The 23,441-nt window shown below is 37.8% G+C and overlaps 1 protein-coding gene across 2 annotated transcripts in view; it reads left to right on the forward strand.

The window, feature by feature from the left end:
- Positions 1–379: 379 nt before the first annotated feature.
- Positions 380–23,441, forward strand: part of STXBP5 (syntaxin binding protein 5) — a 167,640-nt gene continuing 144,578 nt past the window's right edge. For both annotated transcript variants that reach the window (XM_040238645.1, XM_040238646.1), the window contains exons 1-3: positions 380–788; positions 2,019–2,116; positions 23,305–23,386. In XM_040238645.1, coding sequence (XP_040094579.1) covers positions 636–788; positions 2,019–2,116; positions 23,305–23,386 — 333 coding nt within the window. In that variant the 5' untranslated portion in view covers positions 380–635. The remainder of the gene's footprint in view (positions 789–2,018; positions 2,117–23,304; positions 23,387–23,441) is intronic.

Below are 23,441 nucleotides of genomic sequence, written 5' to 3' on the forward strand. Positions count from 1 at the left end.
GCCGCGGAGAAGCGAGGCAGAGAGCGCGGGGACCCACCCCGGCGCCCTGCGTGCGATGCCCGGCGGGCAGCGGCGCTGAGCGGCAAGGAGGCCGAGCGGCGAACACGGACGGAGAGCCGGCGACCCCCGGGAGGAAGAGGAGGAGGAGGCGGCTGATCCGGAGCGGGAGGAAGCGCTGAGGGACTGCGGGGGCCCGGGCGGGCGACGAGCGGCGGGGCCGCTGGCCATGGACGCGGCGGCGGCGGGGGCGAGCCGGGGCGGCGGCGCGGCGCAGAGTCAGCCCGCCGCCAGGTGAGGCTGGGCGGCGCGGGCTCGGGGCGCCGCCGCCACTGCTGTGCCGCCGGGCCGCGGAGCGAGGCGGCGGCGGCGGCGGCGGCGGCTGAAGCGGCGGCCTCGGAGCGACAGGGGTCGCCGGCGGGGCTTCTGGTCGCCGCTGCGCTCTCTCGTCGTCGCAGCATTTCCTGTTCGGATTATCTCTCGCTTCTCCCCAGCTGCCTCCTTCCCCTCACACTCCCACTCGCGCCTGCTCCTCTGCGTCCTCGGTCGAAGCTGCTCTCGGCCCGGGCCGGTTCCCCCCCCGCCTGGGGACGCCCCTTACCTCGGCTCCCGGGGTGCGGGGGAGCCCCGCCGCGACCATGAGGAAATTCAACATCAGGAAGGTGCTGGACGGCCTGACCGCCGGCTCGTCCTCGGCCTCGCAGCAGCAGCAGCAGCAGCAGCACCCACCTGGGAACCGGGAGCCCGAGATCCAGGAAACGCTCCAGTCCGAGCACTTTCAGCTCTGCAAGGTGAACGGAGCGCGCAGCCCCGCGAAAATTGGGGTCGTTCTAGGGGCACCTCGGGCTTTAAGCCTGAGTGCCAGGGTTAGAACGCCAATAATACTCAATACCGCGAATAAAAGGGCTCGCTCCCACAGCACACATTTGCTTGGTGGGCTATTTTGGAGATTGACATCATCTTACTCCTCTTTTCGTTGATTTTCACATGCGGCAATCATTTCAGGATTGCTTCCAGCATACTGACCTTTAATTCGTATTCTTAATCAACGACGTTTATATTCAAGTATTTTGATAGATCTTTCACCGACTTCCAAGTTTCCTTTGGGAACAGTGTCTAACGAATATTGTTTATGAAAAAGATAGACGTGTTCAACTGCATGTTGGCTCATTTTCACCTTAAAATGTGATAGGAGACTTCACATATGAAATCGCAGGGTCTTTGTTAGCCTTGTGTTTGGTGGAAAAGTTAGAAGTGGAATTTTTGCCTATTAATGGTACGGCAATTGCCATAGTGTGTAATTCAGAAAGAATGATGCAGCGAATTAATTTACCAGCTGCTCAGTGAGAAATACAAACTTGTGTCTCTATTAATACCTGCCTTCATAAATACCAGGCGTTCGTAAGTCAGAGTTTAAGTGTGTATTATACTTTTTGCTTCAGTAGCCTAAAATTAAGGATTTAATACCAAGATGCAAAAATAGATGCTGTATTTATTTTCATTCTGTTACGGTTGCAACATGATGAGATAGATTTTTGCTAATTCCTTTGCTGAATCCTTAATTAATTATGACAGCGTTTCCGTAAACGTACTTACATTTAACATAGAAATAAAGTAAGGATGAAGTTATCACACTTGAAATAAGCATGAATTGCATTTTTAAATGAATTTATAGAATTTTTTACCACTGCCAACTTTAATAATTTATTCTCAGACATAAGAGTAAAAAGAATGTTAAATATTTTTCTAAAGAGTACCTCTGTGATGAGAAAGTAGAACTGTAACACTGGGATCGATTTTTTTTTTTTTTTGGTTTCAGTTTTTACTTGCATAAGTTTTTATGTGATGTAGAATTCATAGTTTTCATAGTTTTTTTTAAAATAGCAGTGCATGTATGTGTCTTTTATTTCGGTCATAATAGGTTCTTAATTGGTTCTAGGTTCTAATGTCTCTGTTGACTTTTCTGTTTTAAAACTTTGCTTCCTGCCCTGGTTGCTGTGATGTCACTTGCCCATGCCTAGACTGTTCGCCATGGATTTCCCTATCAACCCTCGGCCCTGGCCTTTGATCCTGTACAGAAGATCCTGGCAGTGGGAACTCAGACTGGTGCTTTAAGGCTGTATCCTTTCATTTAATTTAACTTTTCCCCAATCATTCTCTTTGCTGATTAGTTGCTTTTCCTGTGTAATTCCAAAGAAATGGTATGATCAGGTATTAATGTGAAATCCTGTGGTTGTGTTTTTCCCCGTGATTATACATATGTTCAGGTTGTGTGTTGCCTTGTTGTGTCATGACTCTCAATTTATACATAGCTAAAAACATGTAAAAAGAGTTCTAAAGGTTTGTGATAATAATTACTGTCTTTGCAAGGAGGTAGAAGTTTCTAAGGGGAATATATCTGCTTATAGTAGTGGTCTATTGAACAGACTATGTTGAGGATGAAGCTTAAAGACAGTTGCACAAGGCACATTTTATTTGCTTTTTAAAAATATTGTTCATAGTAGATGTTCAGTTATGACCTGTTTATTATTCTATTAAATTAGAGATTGAATTTGAATTTGTTTCTGACCTGATCATCTAGAAAAATTAGAAAACAAATGTAAATTTTATCAGTTACGAAGTGTTGCTGTTTTCTAGAAGTTTTAGAGCATTTTCTTAGTATAATGCAATTAGAGAAGTATACTATCTTGATATGTTTTCCCATCTTGATCTACATTTGTGATGTATATGTAAATACTGTGAGGTTAACTGTACTCTGAAGTATTAGTATAGAGAAATTTTTCCTAGTTATGCATGAACTATAATTTTATCATAGCATGTTTTTCCAAATATCTACTCATTCTTTGAGATCATTTTTTCAGTCTGAACAATGGAGAATATTTAACAATTCCTCTCAAACTATTTAAACTTGAAGTAAAATTGTGTTTACTTTTACTGTGGCATTTACCTACATTGCCCTTATTTTTAAACTTAAGCTTAAGATTTTAAAAAGAAAATGCTTTGTTCACCATCAATAGGGTATCTGCTTCCTATATATTAGTGAGGTAATGTGTTGGTAATAACTGGCAAAAAAACACCAGATAATAAACAGAGACACAAGGAACTGTGCTCTCCACATTTTCGATTTATCTGCCTCCTGAGAAGGGGGACGGGGGTAGGGGGAAGCTTGCATTTAATTTAACATGTATCTTCCATTTCCTTACCTTTCAAAGTCTTCATTTCAAAGTAGGGCTATATATGGTATCAGGATATGCCTCCTTTCCTTTGTGATTAATGTGCTATGTTCAAAATGCTTATAAAAGTTTTCATTGAATTGTGTTACTAAGTGAAGACTATCATTCATAGTAAATATCAATAGTACTCTCATACCTAGTAAAATGGTAATATCTGACCAGGCTAGATCTCAGTTTGTGAGTTTCTAAGACAGTATGTCTAAATGGTTCTTGCGCAAATATCTAGTTGATTCTGAAATATTTTTTACTTCATTTGTTTAGATATTCCTATATCCAGTGATGAATACCTTTCTAGTCGAGGGTTCCTGTTTTAGTCTTGTGAAGATAGGATTTAAATTTTGGCAGTGTGGGTACTCGTTGTCCAGCACAGCTCTGTGTAGTGGCAAAAGTAGTGTGTTGTTGATCTAGATGGACTGTTCAGAATGAAAAGCAAATTTTTTTGTTCACAAAGAAGGGGGAAAAGTGTGGAACTAAATTAGTTATTTTTAGATTATTTTGGCTTTCTTTTCAGTGGGTTTAATTTTTACTATTTTCCCAATTGAGACCCAATGTGGTCTCAATTTTTTTATGTACATAACTGTTTAACAGCCAGTCTGCTTCTTTTATAACTTAATATAATAAGTACTGCAAGCAAGGCTTGATTTTATAAAACCAAATATTTTTCTTAAGACTTTTTATCCCTAATGCATTTGATTAATTAGCATATTATTAATACGCAAAGGGAGAGGTTAAAGTGTTAGGCCTAATGTTAATCGCCAAATGACAGCAGGGATCAGGTGTACAAAATCATCACTTACATCAGTCTTTTGCTTTTGTACATGTTTAATAGTTAAATACTATATGAAAAGTAAACCTATAATTTACATTTACACTTAATTTTTTAAGAACTTTTCTTACTATATTTAGAATGAAAATAAAGCAATTTATCAAATATATTTCTGCTTTCCCTTTTATGAGATTTATATGAACATTCCAGAGTGATAAATTGGTTTGCCTACCAGTAATACCACCTAGTCATTCCTCCTGTCAAGTTTAGGTAGAAAATAAGCTCATGAGCTTATTATGGCTTATATTTGTAGAAAGTGACTAAGATCTTTTTATTCTTATATAATTTCTACCATATGTAGTTTAAAATTTGTTCATTTCTCCATTCTTTGTTTTGAAAACTGGGCAGCTATAGTTTATTTCCAAGCTCCATATTGATTTAATGTGCAGACTTATTCTAAGTCTGTTCTTTTGCCCTAGCTCTGTTTTTCACTATTTTATTCAGTTTCTTTTAGTCCTTTGTTTTTTTCTCATATTAGACTCTTATAGCCTATAATACATTTGTTCTAAAAGATGTCTTTAGGACAGAGATATACTTGTAAATCAAAGTCTTTACTTTCATTTAACTATGGAGCAGAGTAGGAGATTTTTAAAAGTGGGATTGGGCTATTAGAATTTGAATTGGATATCTAATTTAACTAATAGAATATCTTCCTAAATGTTGAAGGACTATATTAAGTTCTGTTTTGAGATTAGGAATAAAATATGGAATTTATATCTGATATCTAATGTTTGTAGATAAGAACTGTGGAAATCTGAATCCTTAAATAGTATCTAACCAATAATGATGCAAGATAAATTGAATGTATTTGCAGCATTAATATATAGCAAATGACTGATCTAATTATATAAACGTGCTTTGTGTTCAGCCTTCTTGGCTTCTGGAGTGAATATGAAGTTGGAGTGAACTTACTGATAGGAAGCAGGAGAGCATAATTTTATATGCCAAGTCATATAGTAATGATTTAATTATCTTAATTCTCCTCTTGCCATGTAGAAGTGGGTGCAGTTTGATTCTTCCAAGTAATCTAGGCATCAGAACTGTTGAGATAAAATAATCATCTGTCCCCAAATGGAACACAGAAAAGGGAGAAAAATGGTTCTAACTGAAGAATGAAGGCATTGCTAGGAATCCTGCTGTTGTCCTTATCTAGACTGCTGGTTTACTAGTATAATTTTGAATTGCATCATAGTCTGTTGTAACCATGGTCTACCCTGATCTTATTTTTAAGGTATTTTTTCCTAAACACAATGAGGTCATTTTACATATGAATATTTGAAGGACTGTGCCAAAAAATGGAAAATTTACTGAAGTTTTGTAAAAATTCATGAGTTTAAGTATCAAAATTATCAAAGGACCTCATTTTTGTCTTCCTGACTTGTGGAAAACATGGTCGGCAGTCTCTGCCTTGATAAGGTGTAGACCTGTCTTTCAAATTTCAGTGTAAGGTTATTGAATGCAGAGTTACAAAAGGCTTTCTGTACATTGCAGTTCATTTAATAAGCACTTGGTAAGTGTTAACATTTGATTATAAAGTGTGCCCTTATCTCTTGTTCATGTCTTGCCACTAAAGAATTATGTGTCCTTGAGTTAGGTTTTTTTTCTTACTTTTAAAATGAAGATGCTGTATTAGATGATTTCTTCAAGAAACAACTTTTTGATTCTAAGTAGCTATATATTGTCCTGAATGGGGAAAAGAAGTGAAAATGTTCCTTACTTTCAAGGATTAAAACTACACATAGTTGAAATTAGAATTATTTAGGGGTCTACTTCCCAGGTGGTGCTAGTGAAAGAACATCCCTGCCAATGTAGAAGACATAAGAGATGCAGGTTCATTCCCTGGGTGGGAAATATCCCTTGGAGGAGGACATGGCAACCCACTCCAGTATCCTTGCCTGGAGAATCCCACGGCTGGAGGAGCCTGGTGGGCTATGGTCCATAGGGTTGCAAAGACACGGCTGAAGCGTTTTAGCTGCAGTAGCAGCTACTGGCATAACACAAAGTGAAATTACAGTTGAATTCATTGCATTTGCTGACATTTCTGCACATTAGTAGATAAGGATTCAGAATGGTAGAAAAGAAGTTGGAAAATTATTCTAGGCTAACTGAGGTCAAAAGTAGAGAAAAGAGAGTTATGGTAGTTTGGAGGGATACTAAAGAAACTGGTTGAAATTGTGATCCTAATTGAGTTGGGAGAAATAAGGAACCAGTTGGTGGAAAAACTTGAGTGTCAACCTGAGTTACCTGGCTGTTACTCAGTAAGGAATCATGGTAGCTATGTGAGAGAGATGCTGTCAGGTAGACTGTGACCTTTCGGATGATTAGCAGGGCAGTGTGTCATGGATGAAAAAAATAGAACCACGGCAACCTTTGTATGTCACCATTAATCCGTATGGGTAGTAAAGTGGATCCAAAGCAGGGGAAGTAGAATGGGAACTAGAGAAGGACTTGAGGACTTCTTTGTATTAGATCTTAGAGGGAGTAGCTGCAGATAAAGTTTTCAAATACTGCCCTGAAGCAATTACAAGACAGAAATGGAAAACTTGATAAAGAAGGTGGCAGAGTAGTATTGAGTTTGGAATTATGTCATCTTTTAGTTTATTCCTCTTGCCATTTTGAGAAGGTAGCCTAGACCTATTTTAACTTAAGAAGTTGATACAGTGTTATATTTGATTGCCTTTGGGTTGGTCCCCAGTGATTTCTTGGGTTTTGTTATTGAGCTAGTGTAAAGTCACTGTTAGCTCTTTGGCTTTGTCCGTTTATTCTCGGTCAGTGTCTCTCAGTAATGCTAGCATTTGGGGCTGGATAATTGTGTGGGTTTGTCCAGCATGTTGTAGTCTGTTTGGTATCCATGGTTCCTGCTTACTAAATGCTAGGTTACCTGTGCTGTCAGTGTGCGACCCACATGCCCTCATGCTTCCAGATGCCCTTACACTTCCAGATGCTCCTGCTTGAGAACCACTACACTCTGTCTTAGGTCTTCCACCAGTTAAGGAATAACCCTCCTAGCTGATGAAGTGAGAATCAGAATTAAATGCAATAATGTAAATGTATAATTTTTAAGAGCATGCCAGGACTGTTTCAGTGACTGTTTAATATGATATTATTATAAATATGAGTTTCTCCTGTGGTTTTAGTTTTCATTTCTTTCATTTATTTCAGCAAATGCTTGCTGAGAGGCAACTCGGTGCCAGGCACTGTGTAGGAAGGCCTTAATTTCATTTACTTTTATAGCTGACACAGCCTTTGAAGAAAAGATCTTAAAGTACTATTTTGTCTTTTTAAAAATGGTTGTGTTTCTTTCAACCACAGGGTTGCAAAATTGTTACTTAGATGTGATAAGATAATATGTGAAGATTTGTTACACACAGTGCTTGATAAATGACTGCTTAAAGATTTTATACAATAAGTTAGCATTGCAATGTTTGACTTGCTGCTTATTTTACAGAACATAATCATAATGTTGGAAAAATTTGGAAATAGATTTTTGTTCAAAGTAGTTAAAAGTGAAACCATTTAGCTAGAAACTTTTTTAAAAACCACATTTTTATTACTCTTCTTCCTCACCATCCTTTTTGTTCATAGAGGAATTCTAGTCATTTGAAATTCTAGCTGTAGAGGAGAAACAAGGACTTTGAAACACTTTTATTCCTCAACTCTTAACTCATTAAAGAGGACTTTGTATAAAAGGAAGAATGAGTACTGTGTCAGCTATAGGTTGTGATTCTCAGCATGGATTATGGCAGCAGGAAAAAAAGACACATTGACTTTAGAAACTACCAGAAAAGCTGTCTGCCTGAAAGCAGTTATTTTACAATGAATTTCTTGTGGAGGGGAAAAAAAGTATGATAGAATGTGAATGGAACTGAAAAGGGATATGTTAGTTACTGATGAATCAAATTTGTGGTTGGTAAGCACTTTTGGCTTTTAAGTAAGATAGGCGTTTTTTTTTTTTTTTTTTTTTTCTGTTAGGTATTCTTTATTTTCCTTTTTTTTTTTTTAGTATAATTTGTTTTTAAAATTATAACCTGACTTTGCCATTCTGGCAGAGAAAGGTAAAGGAACGTTGGAGGAATTACCTTATTAAAAGTTTATGTTCTGGTCGTCAGACTAATTTTGGATAAACCAACTAAAATCTCTAGGCTTCTAGTTTCCTTCTTTGTAAAACTAGAAAATAGGGATGATGATTTCTAAGAGTCCTTCCAGCTCTGCGATCTTGAATTTCTGCAGAGGATTTGGGAATGCTGTGGACCACCTCTGTCTAGAGTATCTTCTGATTGGTTGTTCTGAGTACCTGTTACAGAGAGTGAAGTGTTGGACTCACTTCCATTGTGGGTTCCTTTACTTTGTACCCATTGACTGCATTCATAAGTCAGCAGGTACAGAGTTGTAATCTTTTGTTTACAAAAGGGAGCAAGGAATAACATGTGAAGAACATTTTTTTTTTATTGTTGAAACAACAGCTCACATTGAATAAGATGGTGAATTGTTGCTTTTCCTTGTATAATCAGTAAGTCCTCAATATGACATAGGAAAGTTAGGGAATTTTTAATATTGTTAACAAAGTTTACTTTCCTTTCTTGAGTGTTAGTGGTCAGGTTGTAAAATTAAAATGAGATTACTTAAAAATAATGCTGGGTTCCTAATTATATGATTTAATTAAATTTTATATAAGGAATTTAATAGAGACTAATTTCATTGACTTGCTGGCATGTAATTTGAATAGCAAATCTGGTAATTGTATAGTACTTGGAATAGTAATAACTAACAATGTGCATGTAAATAAGTGAACTATAGTGGTGATTATACTTTAAAAAAAAGATAAGCTTTGGATGTCTTTCTTTGACTTTAACTTCATGCACTGGAAGTGACACCTTATTTACAAGAAGGAAATTAATAATCAGAGTGTCAGCATTGATTTGTAATGTTTAAATGAGAATATCCTGTCCTGATTTGGTGCATTATCATCATTGGAAGGTATATTCGGTATTTTAAGATTGTGGATCAATGAAATGTCTTCGGTTTGAACTAAACAGATGTCTGTTTAAGGATATAGCAAAATGATACAGAGAAAAGGACCTTTGCCTATATAGTATCTTTTAAATTTGGGGCTTCCCTGGTAACTCAGCTAGTAAAGAATCCACCTACAATGCAGGAAACCCTGGTTTGATTACTGGGTCAGGAAGGTCCCCTGGAGAAGGGATTGGCTACTCACTCCAGTATTCCTGGGCTTCCCTGTGGCTCAGATGGTACAGAATCCACCTGCAGTGCGAGAGACCTGGGTTCTACCCCTGGGTTGGGAAGATCCCCTGGAGGAGGGCATGGCAACCCACTCCAGTGAGTATTCTTGGCCTGGAGACTCCCCATGGACAAAGGAGCCTGGTGGGCTATAGTCCATGGGGTCCCAAAGAGTGAGACATGACTGAGCAGCTAAGCATACCTTTAATATTTGAATACCTTTTGTTAAACATAGTACTATAAAACTTTGGAGGAAGTAGAACAGAGTAACTGACTTGATTTCTATTAGATAAACAGAGTTCATAAAACTGTCATCGTCAAAAGACTATCAAAAGGTACTTGATATATCTCCCTTGCCTTAATCACTTGTGAGATAAATCACTCTAAGAAGAAAATAGTACCTTCAGATTTAACTACTCAGACTTCTTACTATAAAAATGTTCAGGCTTCCATATAATGTCTTGTACTTTTAATTTGAACCCATTTCTGATTTTTATTTGTAACATCAAAGAGGAAAGACAAGTTAGTTATCTTCCTCCATATATCATTAGTACAACTTTTAACATTTTTGAAGAATTTAAAGAGTAGTCATCTACTTCTGGATCTGGTGATCCCAGTTGCTTTAATCTCTCACTCCCTTGCATTCATTTTAAAGAAATTTTGAATTCTGTTAATCGCTCCATTCAACGTGTTACTTTCGTTTTTTGGTCGGGGCGAGGGGGTGTTAGTGCGTGAGTGGAAGGAGGGTTAGGGGAAAGAATCATTGACACAGTGACTGCTTACTACTAGTGCTCCACAGTGGGCCTTGTGTTTAATGATTCCTTAAGTCTAGAATCCTTTTTTTTTCCCCATTAAATAATTCTTTAAAGCTGAGTGCTTTTGTTTTTGTGATGTACTTTTGGTTTTAATTTCATCCCTACTTCCACTCATGTAGCCATCTTTTTTCTTACTTCACCATTGAAAATCTAAATTTCTATATTACCATCCTTTTATATGTAATATGACATAGTCATTAAGTATCTAAAAATAGGCCTTTAGGAATTTATTAACTGTCAGAAATGTTATGAGAAGATGCAGTAGAGTCCAAAGCAGTGCAAATTAGAGTCAACCAGTATCCTCTGCCTTATGAAAAGTTCAGAAATTTGGACAGAGGTCAGTATACAATTATAAAATCAAAACAGAAGGAACATGCAGATTCTTAAATGATTAGCTTAGTATGGTCTCTACTAAAGATCATATAAAAGATGAGTGTATGTGTACATGCAAATGAAGTAATGAAGATCTAAGTTTTTAATTCAGGAGTCAGCAATTTTTTTTGGTAAAGTGCTAGGTAGTAAACATTTTGGCTTTATCATCTCTGACCCAGCAACTCAACTCTGCTAGTGTAGCACAAAAGCAGCATAGACAGTATTTGCAGGAAAGAATGTAGATACTTCAATATATAACTTTATTTATAAAATCAGGCAGTGGGCTAGATTCAGCCCGCAAGCTGAAGTTTGCCAACCCTTGCTCTAGTTTATTAGGCTTCCTTGCTCTTAAATTAGGGAGGAATGCTCAGGAAGGAATTATTGGGCTTCCTGGGTGGCTCAGACAGTAAAGAATCTGTCTGCAATGCAGGAGATCCAAGTTCAATCCCTGAGTTGGGAGGATCCTCTGGAGAAGGGAATAAACCCACTCCAGTTTATTCAGCTTCCTTGTTTTTAAATTATGGAGGAATGTTCAGGAAGGAATGACTACAGACATTTTTATAGTTAAGTCTCATAAATTACACTTGGACGCTCAATTTAAATTTAATCTTTTAGTCATAAATAGAAAAATATGGTAAAGAACCAATGATACATGGTACCATTATATACCAAGTTAATTTATTTTCATAAGTTTTTTTTGACCCTGTGAAAGATGCATTATTTTTCTGGTGAATTATAATTACTGTGATAATGAAGATGACTTATCAGGCATCCTTTGGGGACAGTTCAGTCATCAGTTCTATTATTGAAGTATTCAGCTTGTTTGAGACCTTTTCTTCGTAATTTTAATTTAAAATATATTGATTGATATTTGTAGTTTTTTCTTAATATTTTCATTAATGTTATAGTGAGATAAGTAGGAGCATTTAGATACTTCTAAAAATAGAAATGAATGTAAACATTTTGTTAAAGTTTGTGATTTCTTCAGTTCAGTTCAGTTCAGTCGCTCAGTTGTGTCCGACTCTTTGCGACCCCATGAATCACAGCACGCCAGGCCTCCCTGTCCATCACCAACTCCCAGACTTCACTCAGACTCACGTCCATCGAGTCCGTGATGCCATCCAGCCATCTCATCCTCTGTCGTCCCCTTCTCCTCCTGCCCCCAATCCCTCCCAGCATCAGAGTCTTTTCCAATGAGTCAATTCTTCGCATGAGGTGGCCAAAGTACTGGAGTTTCAGCTTTAGCAACATTCCTTCCAAAGAAATTCCAGGGCTGATCTGCTTCAGAATGGACTGGTTGGATCTCCTTGCAGTCCAAGGGACTCTCAAGAGTCTTCTCCAACACCACAGTTCAAAAGCATCAATTCTTCCGCGCTCTGCCTTCTTCACAGTCCAACTCTCACATCCATACACAACTACTGGAAAAACCATAGCCTTGACTAGATGGACCTTAGTCGGCAAAGTAATGTCTCTGCTTTTCAATATACTATCTAGGTTGGTCATAACTTTTCTTCCAAGGAGTAAGCGTCTTTTAATTTCTTGGCTGCAGTCACCATCTGCAGTGATTTTGGAGCCCCCCAAAATAAAGTCTGCCACTGTTTCCACTGTTTCCCCATCTATTTCCCATGAAGTGATGGGGCCAGATGCCATGATCTTCGTTTTCTGAATGTTGAGCTTTAAGCCAACTTTTTTACTCTCCTCTTTCACTTTCATCAAGAGGCTTTTTAGTTCCTCTTCACTTTCTGCCATAAGGGTGGTGGCATCTGCATATCTGAGGTGACTGATATTTCTCCCGGCAATCTTGATTCCAGCTTGTGTTTCTTCCAGTCCAACATTTCTCATGATGTCCTCTGCATAGAAGCTCCTTGACGTACTCCTTTTCCTATTTGGAACCAGTGTGTTGTTCCATGTCCAGTTCTAACTGCTGCTTCCTGACCTGCATACAGATTTCTCAAGAAATCTCTGGTTTTCCCATCTCTCTCAGAATTTTCCACAGTTGATTGTGATCCACACAGTGAAAGGCTTTGGCATAGTCAATGAAGCAGAAATAGAGGTTTTTCTGGAACTCTTGCTTTTTCCATGATCAGCGGATGTTGGCAATTTGATCTCTGCCTTTCCTCTGCCTTTTCTAAAACCAGCTTGAACATCTGGAAGTTCACAGTTCACGTATTGCTGAAGCCTGGCTTAGAGAATTTTGAACATTACTTTACTAGCATGTGAGATGAGTGCGATTGTGTGGTAGCTTGAGCATTCTTTGGCATTGCCATTCTTTGGAATTGGTATGAAAACGGACCTTTTCCAGTCCTGTGGCCATTGCTGCGTTTTCCAAATTTGCTGGCATATTGAGTGCAGCACTTTCACAGCATCATCTTTCAGGATTTGAAACAGCTCAACTGGAATTCCATCACCTCCACTAGCTTTGTTTGTAGTGATGCTTGATTTCTTAGATGTCTGCAAATTTTGATGAAAAATAAATCATTTTCATTTGTGGAAGAAAACCTGAAAAAATGTATTAACAACAAAAACTCATAAAGCTCTTAGAAGTAAATTTATGTGCATGGTTACCTTCTTTAAGAGTCAGATAGGTTCCTCGCCCTTTCTTGGAATGAATATACATGGTACTTAAATTGAAAAATTATATCTACTTTGAAAAATTTTTATCATTGTTCACTGTCTATATAACTTTTCACTAGCAGTAACTACAAACTTTATTCAGTAAATAAAGCTAATTTCTACTTAGTTTCACTTTTCCAACTGGTGTTAATCCTTCTAAAGGTTATTATATAAAGACAAATGAAACGATGACATACTGAACATACTATGTATTTTTACTGGTGCTATGATTTAAAAATGAACATTGATCTAGAATAACATTCCCTTAATCTGGGCATGAATAGAAAGAAAAAAAATTAGCTAATGCTTTTGACATCAGTACAGTCTTCATTGGGAAATTAGAATTTGCTAAGCACATGATGCTATTTGCAAAATAATGTAGACTTAGAAATTATACAGTAGTTACTATTGAATAATGTTTATTTTTTTAATTAGGGATATTTTTATAACACTCTTTGGTTGTGTTTCCCTTTCAATAAGGGCTATCTAGAACTTTTGAAGCTTTTCCTGGTGAGGTTGTCTGTTGAAGAGTGATTAATCCTACCCTTTCTTGAAAGTACATAATCTTTTGTGGTAATAGCAGTTACCTCGGCTTTTTCACAGCAGTACTCTGCCAAACCTGACTAAGTCTAGTGGCATCAACTATTGCAGTACTTTCTGCCAAATTGCTTTCCTTTTGTGTGTGTGTGTGTGTGTGTGTGTATAATATGTATATATTAATATATATATATATTTTGTCTTTTGAAAGGGACAAAAAGTATTGAAACAGATTTTCCATATTTGTAGTCTTTGTACTATATTTTTCATAATATGTTTTATTTTTCTTCTAAAATTCACTTGGTCATACATACTTGAGAACTTAACCATTAAGCATCTGAGAATGAATGCTGGGGTAAAAGACTGTTACTTGATACGTGAGAATGTATGTTCCTTCTTGTTTCTTTAACCCAGACCACGATTATTTATGACTGTATTTCACAGATGACTGAACAAGTGGTTCATTTGAAAGTATATTTATGTATCAAAAGCCATTCTAAAGAACTGCCTGTGATAGTAAATATAATTCATTTTGACCCTTTTAGAGATAGTCCTAACTCCAAAGCAGTAAATAATAAGTGAATATTTTTTGACCACTCTATTCAAAAATAATAAATTCTTATTCAAAACAATAGTGGACGATGTAGCTCGAGGCTTATTTCAACCAGTTAATGCTATAATTGGGGCTTCCCAGGTGGCACTAGTGGAAAAGAATCCGCCTGTCAATGTAGGAGATGCGAGACATGGGTTAAATCCCTGGGGTCAGGAAGATCCCCAGAAGTAGGAAATGGTAACCCACTCCAGTATTCTTGCCTGGAAAATTCCATGGTTAGCGGAGCCTGGCAGACTACAGTCCATGGGGTCACAGAGTCAGATGTGACTGAGCACAAGCACTATGCTGTAATTATACTTTAGTCTAGACGCTGCAGTCACTTTGAGTTAATGTGTCACTCACAAGAAAAGCAGTCAAACACATTGGACATTTACTGTAAATTACTAAAAATTGTGTTAAGAAAGTTTTAAATGTTGACCTGTGCATCTTTCGTGGTTAATTTTAGCATTTTGTTTTACTGTAGAAATAGTGCACAGTATAGTTTTGCTTAGGTAGCAAACTAGCAGAATGTTAGAATTGTGAGTAAGAAGTAAAAATTACGTCCACCTTTATGAGAGTGTGGCTAGTTTCACTTCTTAACATATTAATTTTTTGGGTAGACTTTACTCTTCAGAGCAGTTTTGGCTTCACAGCACAACTGAACAGACAGTACAGAGATTTCCTATATATCTCTGTTTCCATTTGGCACAGACTCCCCATTATCAGCATCCCCCGCAGAGCAATACATTTATTACAGTTGATGAACCTACGCTGAGACATCTTCACTCAAAGTCCATAGTTATGTAAAGGTTCCTTCTTGGTCTTATACATACAGTAGGTCTTGACAACTGGATATTGACACATATCCACCTTTATAGTATCATACAGAATAGTTTCACTGCCCTAAACATTTTCTGCACTTGATCTATTCATCTCTCCCCTTCTCCTACCTCTTGGTAACCAGTGATCTTCTTACTGTTTCCATAATTTTGCCTTTTTTTTTTCAGAATGTTATATAGCTGGTGTCATAGTCAGCAGCCTTTTTAGATCATCTTTCATTCAGTAATATGCATTTGAGTTTTCCTTATCTCTTAATAGTTGATAACTCATTTCTTTTTTTTGTTAAATATTATTCCATTGGCCGAATGTACTATGGTTTATTTATCCATTCACCTACTGAAGGACATCTTTAGTTGCTTCCAAGTTTTGAAAAAATAGGTATACACATCCATGCATGGTTTTATGTGTGGATATAAATTTTCACCTCCTTTGGGTAAATACCAGGGAATAAGACTACTAGATTGTATGAGTATGTTTAGTTTTATAAGAAACTGCCAAACTGTCTTCCACAGTGGCTGTACCATTTTGTATTCCCACCCAGCAGTGAACAAGAGCTATTTGGCCGCATGTCATCATCATCATTCGGTGTTGTCGGTTCTGAATTTTGGCTCTTCCAATACATTTGTAGTGATATCTCCTTGTACATTCCTCCAGTGACCTATGTGGGGCATCTTTTCATATGCTTATACTCAGTCTGTATATCTTCTTTGGTGAAGTGTCTCTTAAGGTCTTTGGCTTATTTTTAATTGGGTTGTTTGTTTGCTTATTGTTGAATTTTAGGAGTTCTTTATATATTTTGGATAATGGTCCTTTATCAGTTGTCTTTCGCAAATTTTTTCTTCAAGTCTGTGGTTTGTCTTGTTATTCTCTGATACTGTGTTTCACAGAGCGAAAGTTTTAAAATAAGTCCTGTTTATCTTTTTTTTTTCTTTCATGAATGATGCCTTTGATGTATGCAAAGTCATCTAGGTTTTCTCCTATGTTATAAGAATTTGATAGTTTGACATTTTACATTTAGGTCTGCCATCCATTTTGAGTTCATTTTTATGAAGGATGTAAGGTCTGTGTCTAGATTAATTTTTGGTGGTAAGGGGAGGGGAAGCGTTCTGTAGACCTGTGTGTAGGTCATAGTCTTTTTGTGAGCCTGTGCTTCTGGACTGTGAACTTCTCAACTGTTCTCAATTCCCTACTCCTGCCATTTCTGCCAAAGGAGTTAGGGTGGCTGGAGAGGGTTGAAGTTGATTTCCCTTCCTTCAGGCCAGTTAGGCTCTGATAAACCCCCAGCAGTTTAGGCTCTGTTTATTGCTCCCAAGGGTAGACCTTGTTATGAACAGAACACTCCAGTATATTTTAAAATGGTTGCTTTTCCCTTTCCAAGAGGGCATTTTTCTCAGAACATAGTAGAGCTCTTGGAGGTGAAACTCACAGAAAAGTGTGGGAAATCCCCCCTCCCCATGACTGGGTCCACCTGGGGTTTCTCACAAACTTGTCTACGTTAAGCCTCCAGCAGTTCATCATCAAATGTAATCTAGGTTTTCGTGCCCCAGCACTGATTCCTGCAAATGTGTCTGTTGGTTGGTTCATTTTGGTATGTTGTCATTCTCTGTATTGGTCTGTCTCTGAAGTTTTAGGAGCAGTCATTTGCCCTGTGAATTCTTTTAAATCTAAGATAAGTTGTTGATCTTTTGATTGTTCAGCTTTTTATTTGTTGTTAGGATGAAATGACAACTTGCAAGTGTCTTATATGCTGGACCAGAAATCAGAAGTCTGTATTAATTTTTATAGGTGAAAAATACATGATCTTTAATTTTTAAAAAGGTGTTTAAATTGATGTTTGTCAAGTCAATGAAACTATAAAGTTAGAGGTACTGTACTATAAAAGTGCAAATAATTGCTATTTGACAAAAATTTTAGTATTGTAAATATATTCAAAATTCATAAAATATAAAATGAAATATTCTTCACTATCTTAAACCTATCAAGTTGATTAGAACTAGTTCAAATGGAAGTAGCAAATTTTTAGAAGTTTAAAAAGTAAGACCTACAATGAGATTAAGGGGATTCATAATTTTTCAGATTTTTTTTTCTTCAAATGAAACAGTTTAATTTGTTGTTCTTTAATCACTAAGTTGTGTCTCACTCTTTGTGACTCTGTGGACTGCAGCAGGTCAGGCTCCTCTGTCCTCCACTGTTTCCTGGGGTTTGCTCAGATTCATGTCTATTGAATTGGTGATGCTAACCATCTCATTCTCTGCCACGCCCTTCTCCTTTTGCCTTAAATGTTTCCCAGCATGAGGGTCTTTTCCAGTGAGTCAGCTCTTCGCATCAGATGGCCAGAGTAATTATTCATATATAAATAAACGCCTTGTGTCTATGTGTGTATGTATATCTATATAAATTTCATAGAAGATAATGCTTAATTATGTTTTTGCCACAAGGTTTTCCAGTTTTTCTCAGCCATGGCTACACATTAGAATAATTTGTGGAACTGGGGGGAAAAAATAAAACAATGCCCAAACATGTGCTTGGATTTCCACTCTAGATAGAAAATTCTGATTTAGTGAGTCTGGCATGGAGTTTGACATTTGTAATTTCTTTTCTGTTGTAATTGTTCATGGCTGCTTATGATGTAGAGCCAGAATTAAAGACTGGTTAAATGTTTGGTAGACAGGGTAATAGTATTCTTCGTGAGGCAAATGGTAGGTAAGAAACACATTCAATACAGTGTATGTAGAGAGGATGTCATTTTAAAGCAGTCATAACATCTAGAGATTTGTGGTATAACCGTGAGGAAACAAGCCGACACTTTGTTCATGTCATTGCCTTTGCTGTGGAACTGATGTACGAAGTCTTTATGAAGATGAGAAGGAACTGGAATTCTGGGTGTGCCCTACTCATCGTGCCAGCAGTGCATCACTGGACATGAGAAACAGCAGTGAAAGACCATGGAATCTGATTGAGAGGTTGGAAAGTCTAGTCTTAAGATTTGCAGGTGATCCTTAAACTGGTCAGGCGAGGCAGGCAGGGGCACAGTTCACAGGTGAGAACGCTGCAGCCCACACAGGTTGTCTTAGTTATCATGGTTCAGTTTGCATACTTCCCTTTTTTTTTTTCTGGTTATCTGCTACCTTTTAGAACTTTCTTTGAGAATAGATTGTATGTATTGTTTGCCCTTTTATTTGTTGCCCCATTTATTCCTCATAACTGTACAGAATAACAGAATTGAAAGCTTTCACATGCAACGTGATTTGTTTATGTTCACACAGAGTAAATGGTAGGCTAAAGCTCATTCTCTTTTCATTTTCAGAATCCTTTTGTCAATATTCTTTGACCACACTATGGCAGTATTTGGAATTTATCTTTGTTACTGAGAAATAATCACATTACAGTTTAAGACTTAGGCCATTAAAAGTAAAATATCATCCACCGACCTTTTCTTCACAGAACAGTGTGCTGGTTCAGAGTAGACACCTTGAAGTCTTACTGGAATCCTTGAAGAAGTATGAATTACCCTGTTTGCTGAAAGTCTAAGGATATACTAAAAGAAGTGGTAACAGAAGTTAGTGGAAAACTTCCGGGTTTTGATGGATTCAAATGCTGCGCCTGGGCTTACTGTTTTTAACGGCATCAGGGAAGAACAGTTTACTCTTAAAAGTCTTTCTGGGTTTGTTGGCAGAATATCTGCTCAAAGTTACATTCACAGAATGTTACATAATTAAACATGGGATAATTTATTAGTTACTAATTTATGAATTCATGAAAAATATGGTTATCTACATCCTTGTTTTAAACTTTGCAGCATATAAATGTATTTTCAGATACTGCACAGGATATCAAAGTCCTCCAGTTGCTTTCCACTGTATTAATACTCGAGTCTTCTGTTTCTGGTTGCAAAATTGAATATGTCACTTCTGTTGCTGTTGGAACAATACTGATACTTTCTTTGACCTTTTCTTTGTTGACAGGAATTGAACAGATTCTCTAAGAAGATATATAATTAAAAGATCTTAATAGTTTACTAAGTACAGTATGTAGCACTGATCATTACCACATTCTTCATAAAAATAGAGGTTCTCCAAGCATGTGTATAGCGCATAGTGGCAATGACGGTAGTGAAGTTTGCTGAGGAATTATTCTTTCAGAACGTGTGATTGGCTGAGGTCCCATTGCCTGCTTCTTTTACTGTTTTTTATTCTATTTTGCTGACAGTACAGTGGAAAAATCCCAGAAGAAAGAAGAAGCAATAAGAGGAGCTATTGCTATGATTGTAATACCGACCTAACAAATGACTGGAAGGTCAAATGAATAGGCTGGAAATATAGATTTCCTTGAATTTTGAGCTATAATTGCCCCTAAAGACAATCTAGTCTTGTCTCCTGATAGAAATAAGAACTTTGAACGTGTTTCTAGTATCCTGTACTTTTGGTTGACTTTCTGAAAAATGAGCTTAATTTTACCTAAGCAGATACGACAGGACGTAAACAGGTTTCTTAGATTTTATAAAGTCATTTATTCATAGCTATTTATTAAATGCCTGCTACGTGCCAAACACTATTGCAGGTTCTGGGAGTGAAGAGAGAAGATCACCATATTCCTATTACCTGAAACTCTTAAAAGCCTAGGTAGGCTGTAAGGAAGGCTTTCAAACCTTTATTGGTTTTATGGTATTTACTTGCTACTAAAAGTTACATTTGGTCTGGTTTTATTGTTTCAGATTAGTCTGACTTTCCTAGTCTCAACTATAAGTGTTTCCTCTATATTCTCCAGTTTTTAAATGACTTGAAATATCAGGTGATGTTTAGATGTGAAAATTGGTCCTTTCTTTTTGGGAAGTGAGGTTTGATGATGGTGTGTTCGTGTTTGTGTCTCTGTGTATGTCCTGGAGTTATTAATAGACTGCAAGAGTTCAAACCCCAGCTTCCTTACTAACTAGCTCTATGGCTTTGGGTAACTTATTTAACCTTGTGTATAAGTTTCCTCATTTGTAAAAATGTTGCTTATAATAGAGGGTGCTTTTTGTGAGGTGATACATGTATAGTGCTTGACACATTGTTTCCAACAAATGTTAGCTGCTATGATGATACTAATGATCCATTTACTTCTTTACTCCCTCCATTACCAACCGTGTGTGTGTGTGTGTGTGTGTGTCTGTCTGTCTGTCTGTCTGTCTGTCTGTCTGTCTGTCTGTCTGTAAAACCATTTAGGCAACTGAATGAACGCTTATTTTGAATTTAAATTTGGGACGGTAGTATAAAAGATTCTTCTAGACCTAGTAGATCTTTGTTTCTGCTTATGTGTCCTTTGTCCTTACATGTATCTTCCTGACTATTCTTCATTAATAGCTAGTTTTATTATATTACTTATTCCTGTAAATATTTCTCTCTCGGGGCCCCCCCACCCATTGCTTTCTTAGAGAATTCCGTGCAGGACATCTGGGCCTATCTAAAACATTCATAAGATATTTGGTCCATGCCAAAAGCTTCTTGAATGTGGTCCTGTCTAAAATGTCTATGAGCATACTTGATCTATGCAAAATGGCTTTGGTCAGGACCAAATTTCAGGAACCTTATGGTGTGGACCCAATGTCTTAATGGTCATTTGAGACAGGATTCAATGTCTACTCACCTTGAGGGTCATGTCTACATTCAGAGATCATGTCTGTATTCAGAGACTCTGCTCCCAGTCAAACAGCCTCATCTTCTGAAGCTCCTCTTCAGGAATCTTGCTGGTTGGTGCTTGTCTGGACAAGAACCACACGTGTAGCTGTGCAGGAAGTGTCTGGCATATGTCATGGGTCAGGTATATTGTTGGTTTACTCCAGAAACAAAGATGACTGGTAGGATTAGGTAGATATTAAAGCCTTTGATGTTCAAGCGGGTTTTAGAAAAGGTAGAGGAACCAGAGATCAAATTTCCAACATCCGCTGGATCATGGAAAAGGCAAGAAAGTTCCAGAAAAACATATATTTCTGCTTTATTGACTATGCCAATGCCTTTGACTGTGTGGATCACAATCAACTGTGGAAAATTCTGAGAGAGATGGGAATACCAGACCACCTGACCTGCCTCTTGAGAAATCTGTATGCAGGTCAGGAAGCAGCAGTTAGAACTGGACATGGAACAACAGACTGGTTTCAAATAGGAAAAGGAGTACATCAAGGCTGTATATTGTCACCCTGCTTATTTAGCTTCTATGCAGAGTACATCATGAGAAACGCTGGACTGGAAGAAACACAAGCTGGAATCAAGATTGCCGGGAGAAATATCAGTCACCTCAGATATGCAGATGCCACCACCCTTATGGCAGAAAGTGAAGAGGAACTAAAAAGCCTCTTGATGAAAGTGAAAGAGGACAGTGAAAAAGTTGACTTGAGGCTCAACATTCAGAAAACGAAGATCATGGCATCCGGTCCCATCACTTAATGGGAAATAGATGGGGAAACAGTGGAAACAGTGTCAAACTTTATTTTTTTGGGCTCCAAATTCACTGCAGATGGTGACTGCAGCCATGAAAGTAATAGACGCTTACTCCTTGGAAGAAAAGTTATGACCAACCTAGATAGCATATTCAAAAGCAGAGACATTACTTTGCCGACTAAGGTCCGTCTAGTCAAGGCTATGGTTTTTCCTGTGGTCATGTATGGATGTGAGAGTTGGACTGTGAAGAAGGCTGAGCACTGAAGAATTGATGCTTTTGAACTGTGGTGTTGGAGAAGACTCTTGAGAGTCCCTTGGACTGCAAGGATATCCAACTAGTCCATTCTGAAGCAGATCAGCCCTGGGATTTCTTTGGAAGGAATGATGCTAAAGCTGAAACTCCAGTACTTTGGCCACCTCATGTGAAGAGTTGACTCACTGGAAAAGACTTTGATGCTGGGAGGGATTGGGGGCAGGAGGAGAAGGGGACGACAGGATGAGATGGCTGGATGGCATCACGGACTTGATGGACGTGAGTCTGAGTGAAGTCTGGGAGTTGGTGATGGACAGGGAGGCCTGGCGTGCTGGGACTCATGGGGTCTCAAAGAGTCGGACGTGACTGAGTGACTGATCTGAACTGAACTGAAAGCCTTTGATAGGTAAGCTGTAGACAAATTGAGACTAAATGTATCTAAGGTACGAAGATTGCAACATTTTAAAAAGAATACATTGGAGTTCAGAATTAGAAGGTAATATAAATTGACAAAAAAGGAATATCAGTGTAGCATTATCTCAGCTATACTTTCTAGTTGTGTGACTTGAGAGAAGTCATTTTCTCTGTGCTTCAGTTTCCTTATCTGTTTGTATGTGTGCGTGCTATCACTTCAGTTGTGACTGTGTGACTGTCTGACTGTGTGATACCCTATGGTCTCTAACCTGCCAGGCTCCTCTGTCCATGGGATTCTCCAGGCAAGAATACTAGATTAAGTTGGATGCCCTCCTCCAGGGGATCTTCCAATCCGGGTATCGAACCCACATCTCATGTCTCTTGCATTGGCAGGAGGGTTCTTTACCACTAGCGTCACCTGGGAAGCCCCCTTATATGTTTATATGAGGGCTGTTTTATATTCTTCATGGTTGTGAGGATTGAATGAATTAATATGTATACTAAGTTTAACATAATGCCCGACATACAGAAAATGCTGTCCGTTTCGTTATTACATGGAATTAATAGATATTTACATTTTAATCTGTATTCTAGTATATTGTAAGAGATAGCATTCATTGATGATATAACTTGCCACAGTTACAAACATATTTATGTGGTTCTTCGTTATATTTTTAGCCTATGGCATTTAAAAATGACACTACAAGAATAAAAATACTAGTGAAAAGATAGTTGTTTCTAAAAGCAGTATTCCAGAATGACATATGTCTACTTTTCAGATTTGTTTAGTGACTTGGGAAAAATTGGGTGCTCTATAGATCAACTACCTGTTCTTTCACTTTAAATGAAAGAAAACGACTAGGGCCAGAATAAAGTATATTAAATATATGTAGCTTGGTTCTGTATATTGCTGTTCTTAACTTTTTTTTCTAGAAGAGATAGCTGTCTATTTCTTTTAGATCTGAAATCTCTGAGATTTCTGACTATCAACAGAAAGTAGCTGATTAGATCGATGCATAATCTAATTGTAAATCTCAGCCTTAGTAAATAGCCTGTATTGAATATCAGGCCATGGAAATATTTGTCTGTTATATAACTTTATCAATTGCTATCAAAAGCCCACACATACCATAAACTCCTTAATGAAATTCATGACAGCTTTGGTCGTCCAGGAGTGGAATGTTACTGCCAGCATGACAGTGGAGCTGCGGTAATTCAGCTTCAGTTCCTGATAAATGAGGTTAGTGAGTTGCTTCAATCTCTCTTTGCTTACCTGTGAAATAGGGCCATATCCC

Source organism: Oryx dammah, unplaced genomic scaffold (assembly GCF_014754425.2).
Source record: "Oryx dammah isolate SB20612 unplaced genomic scaffold, SCBI_Odam_1.1 HiC_scaffold_4, whole genome shotgun sequence".
Lineage (NCBI taxonomy): Eukaryota > Metazoa > Chordata > Mammalia > Artiodactyla > Bovidae > Oryx > Oryx dammah.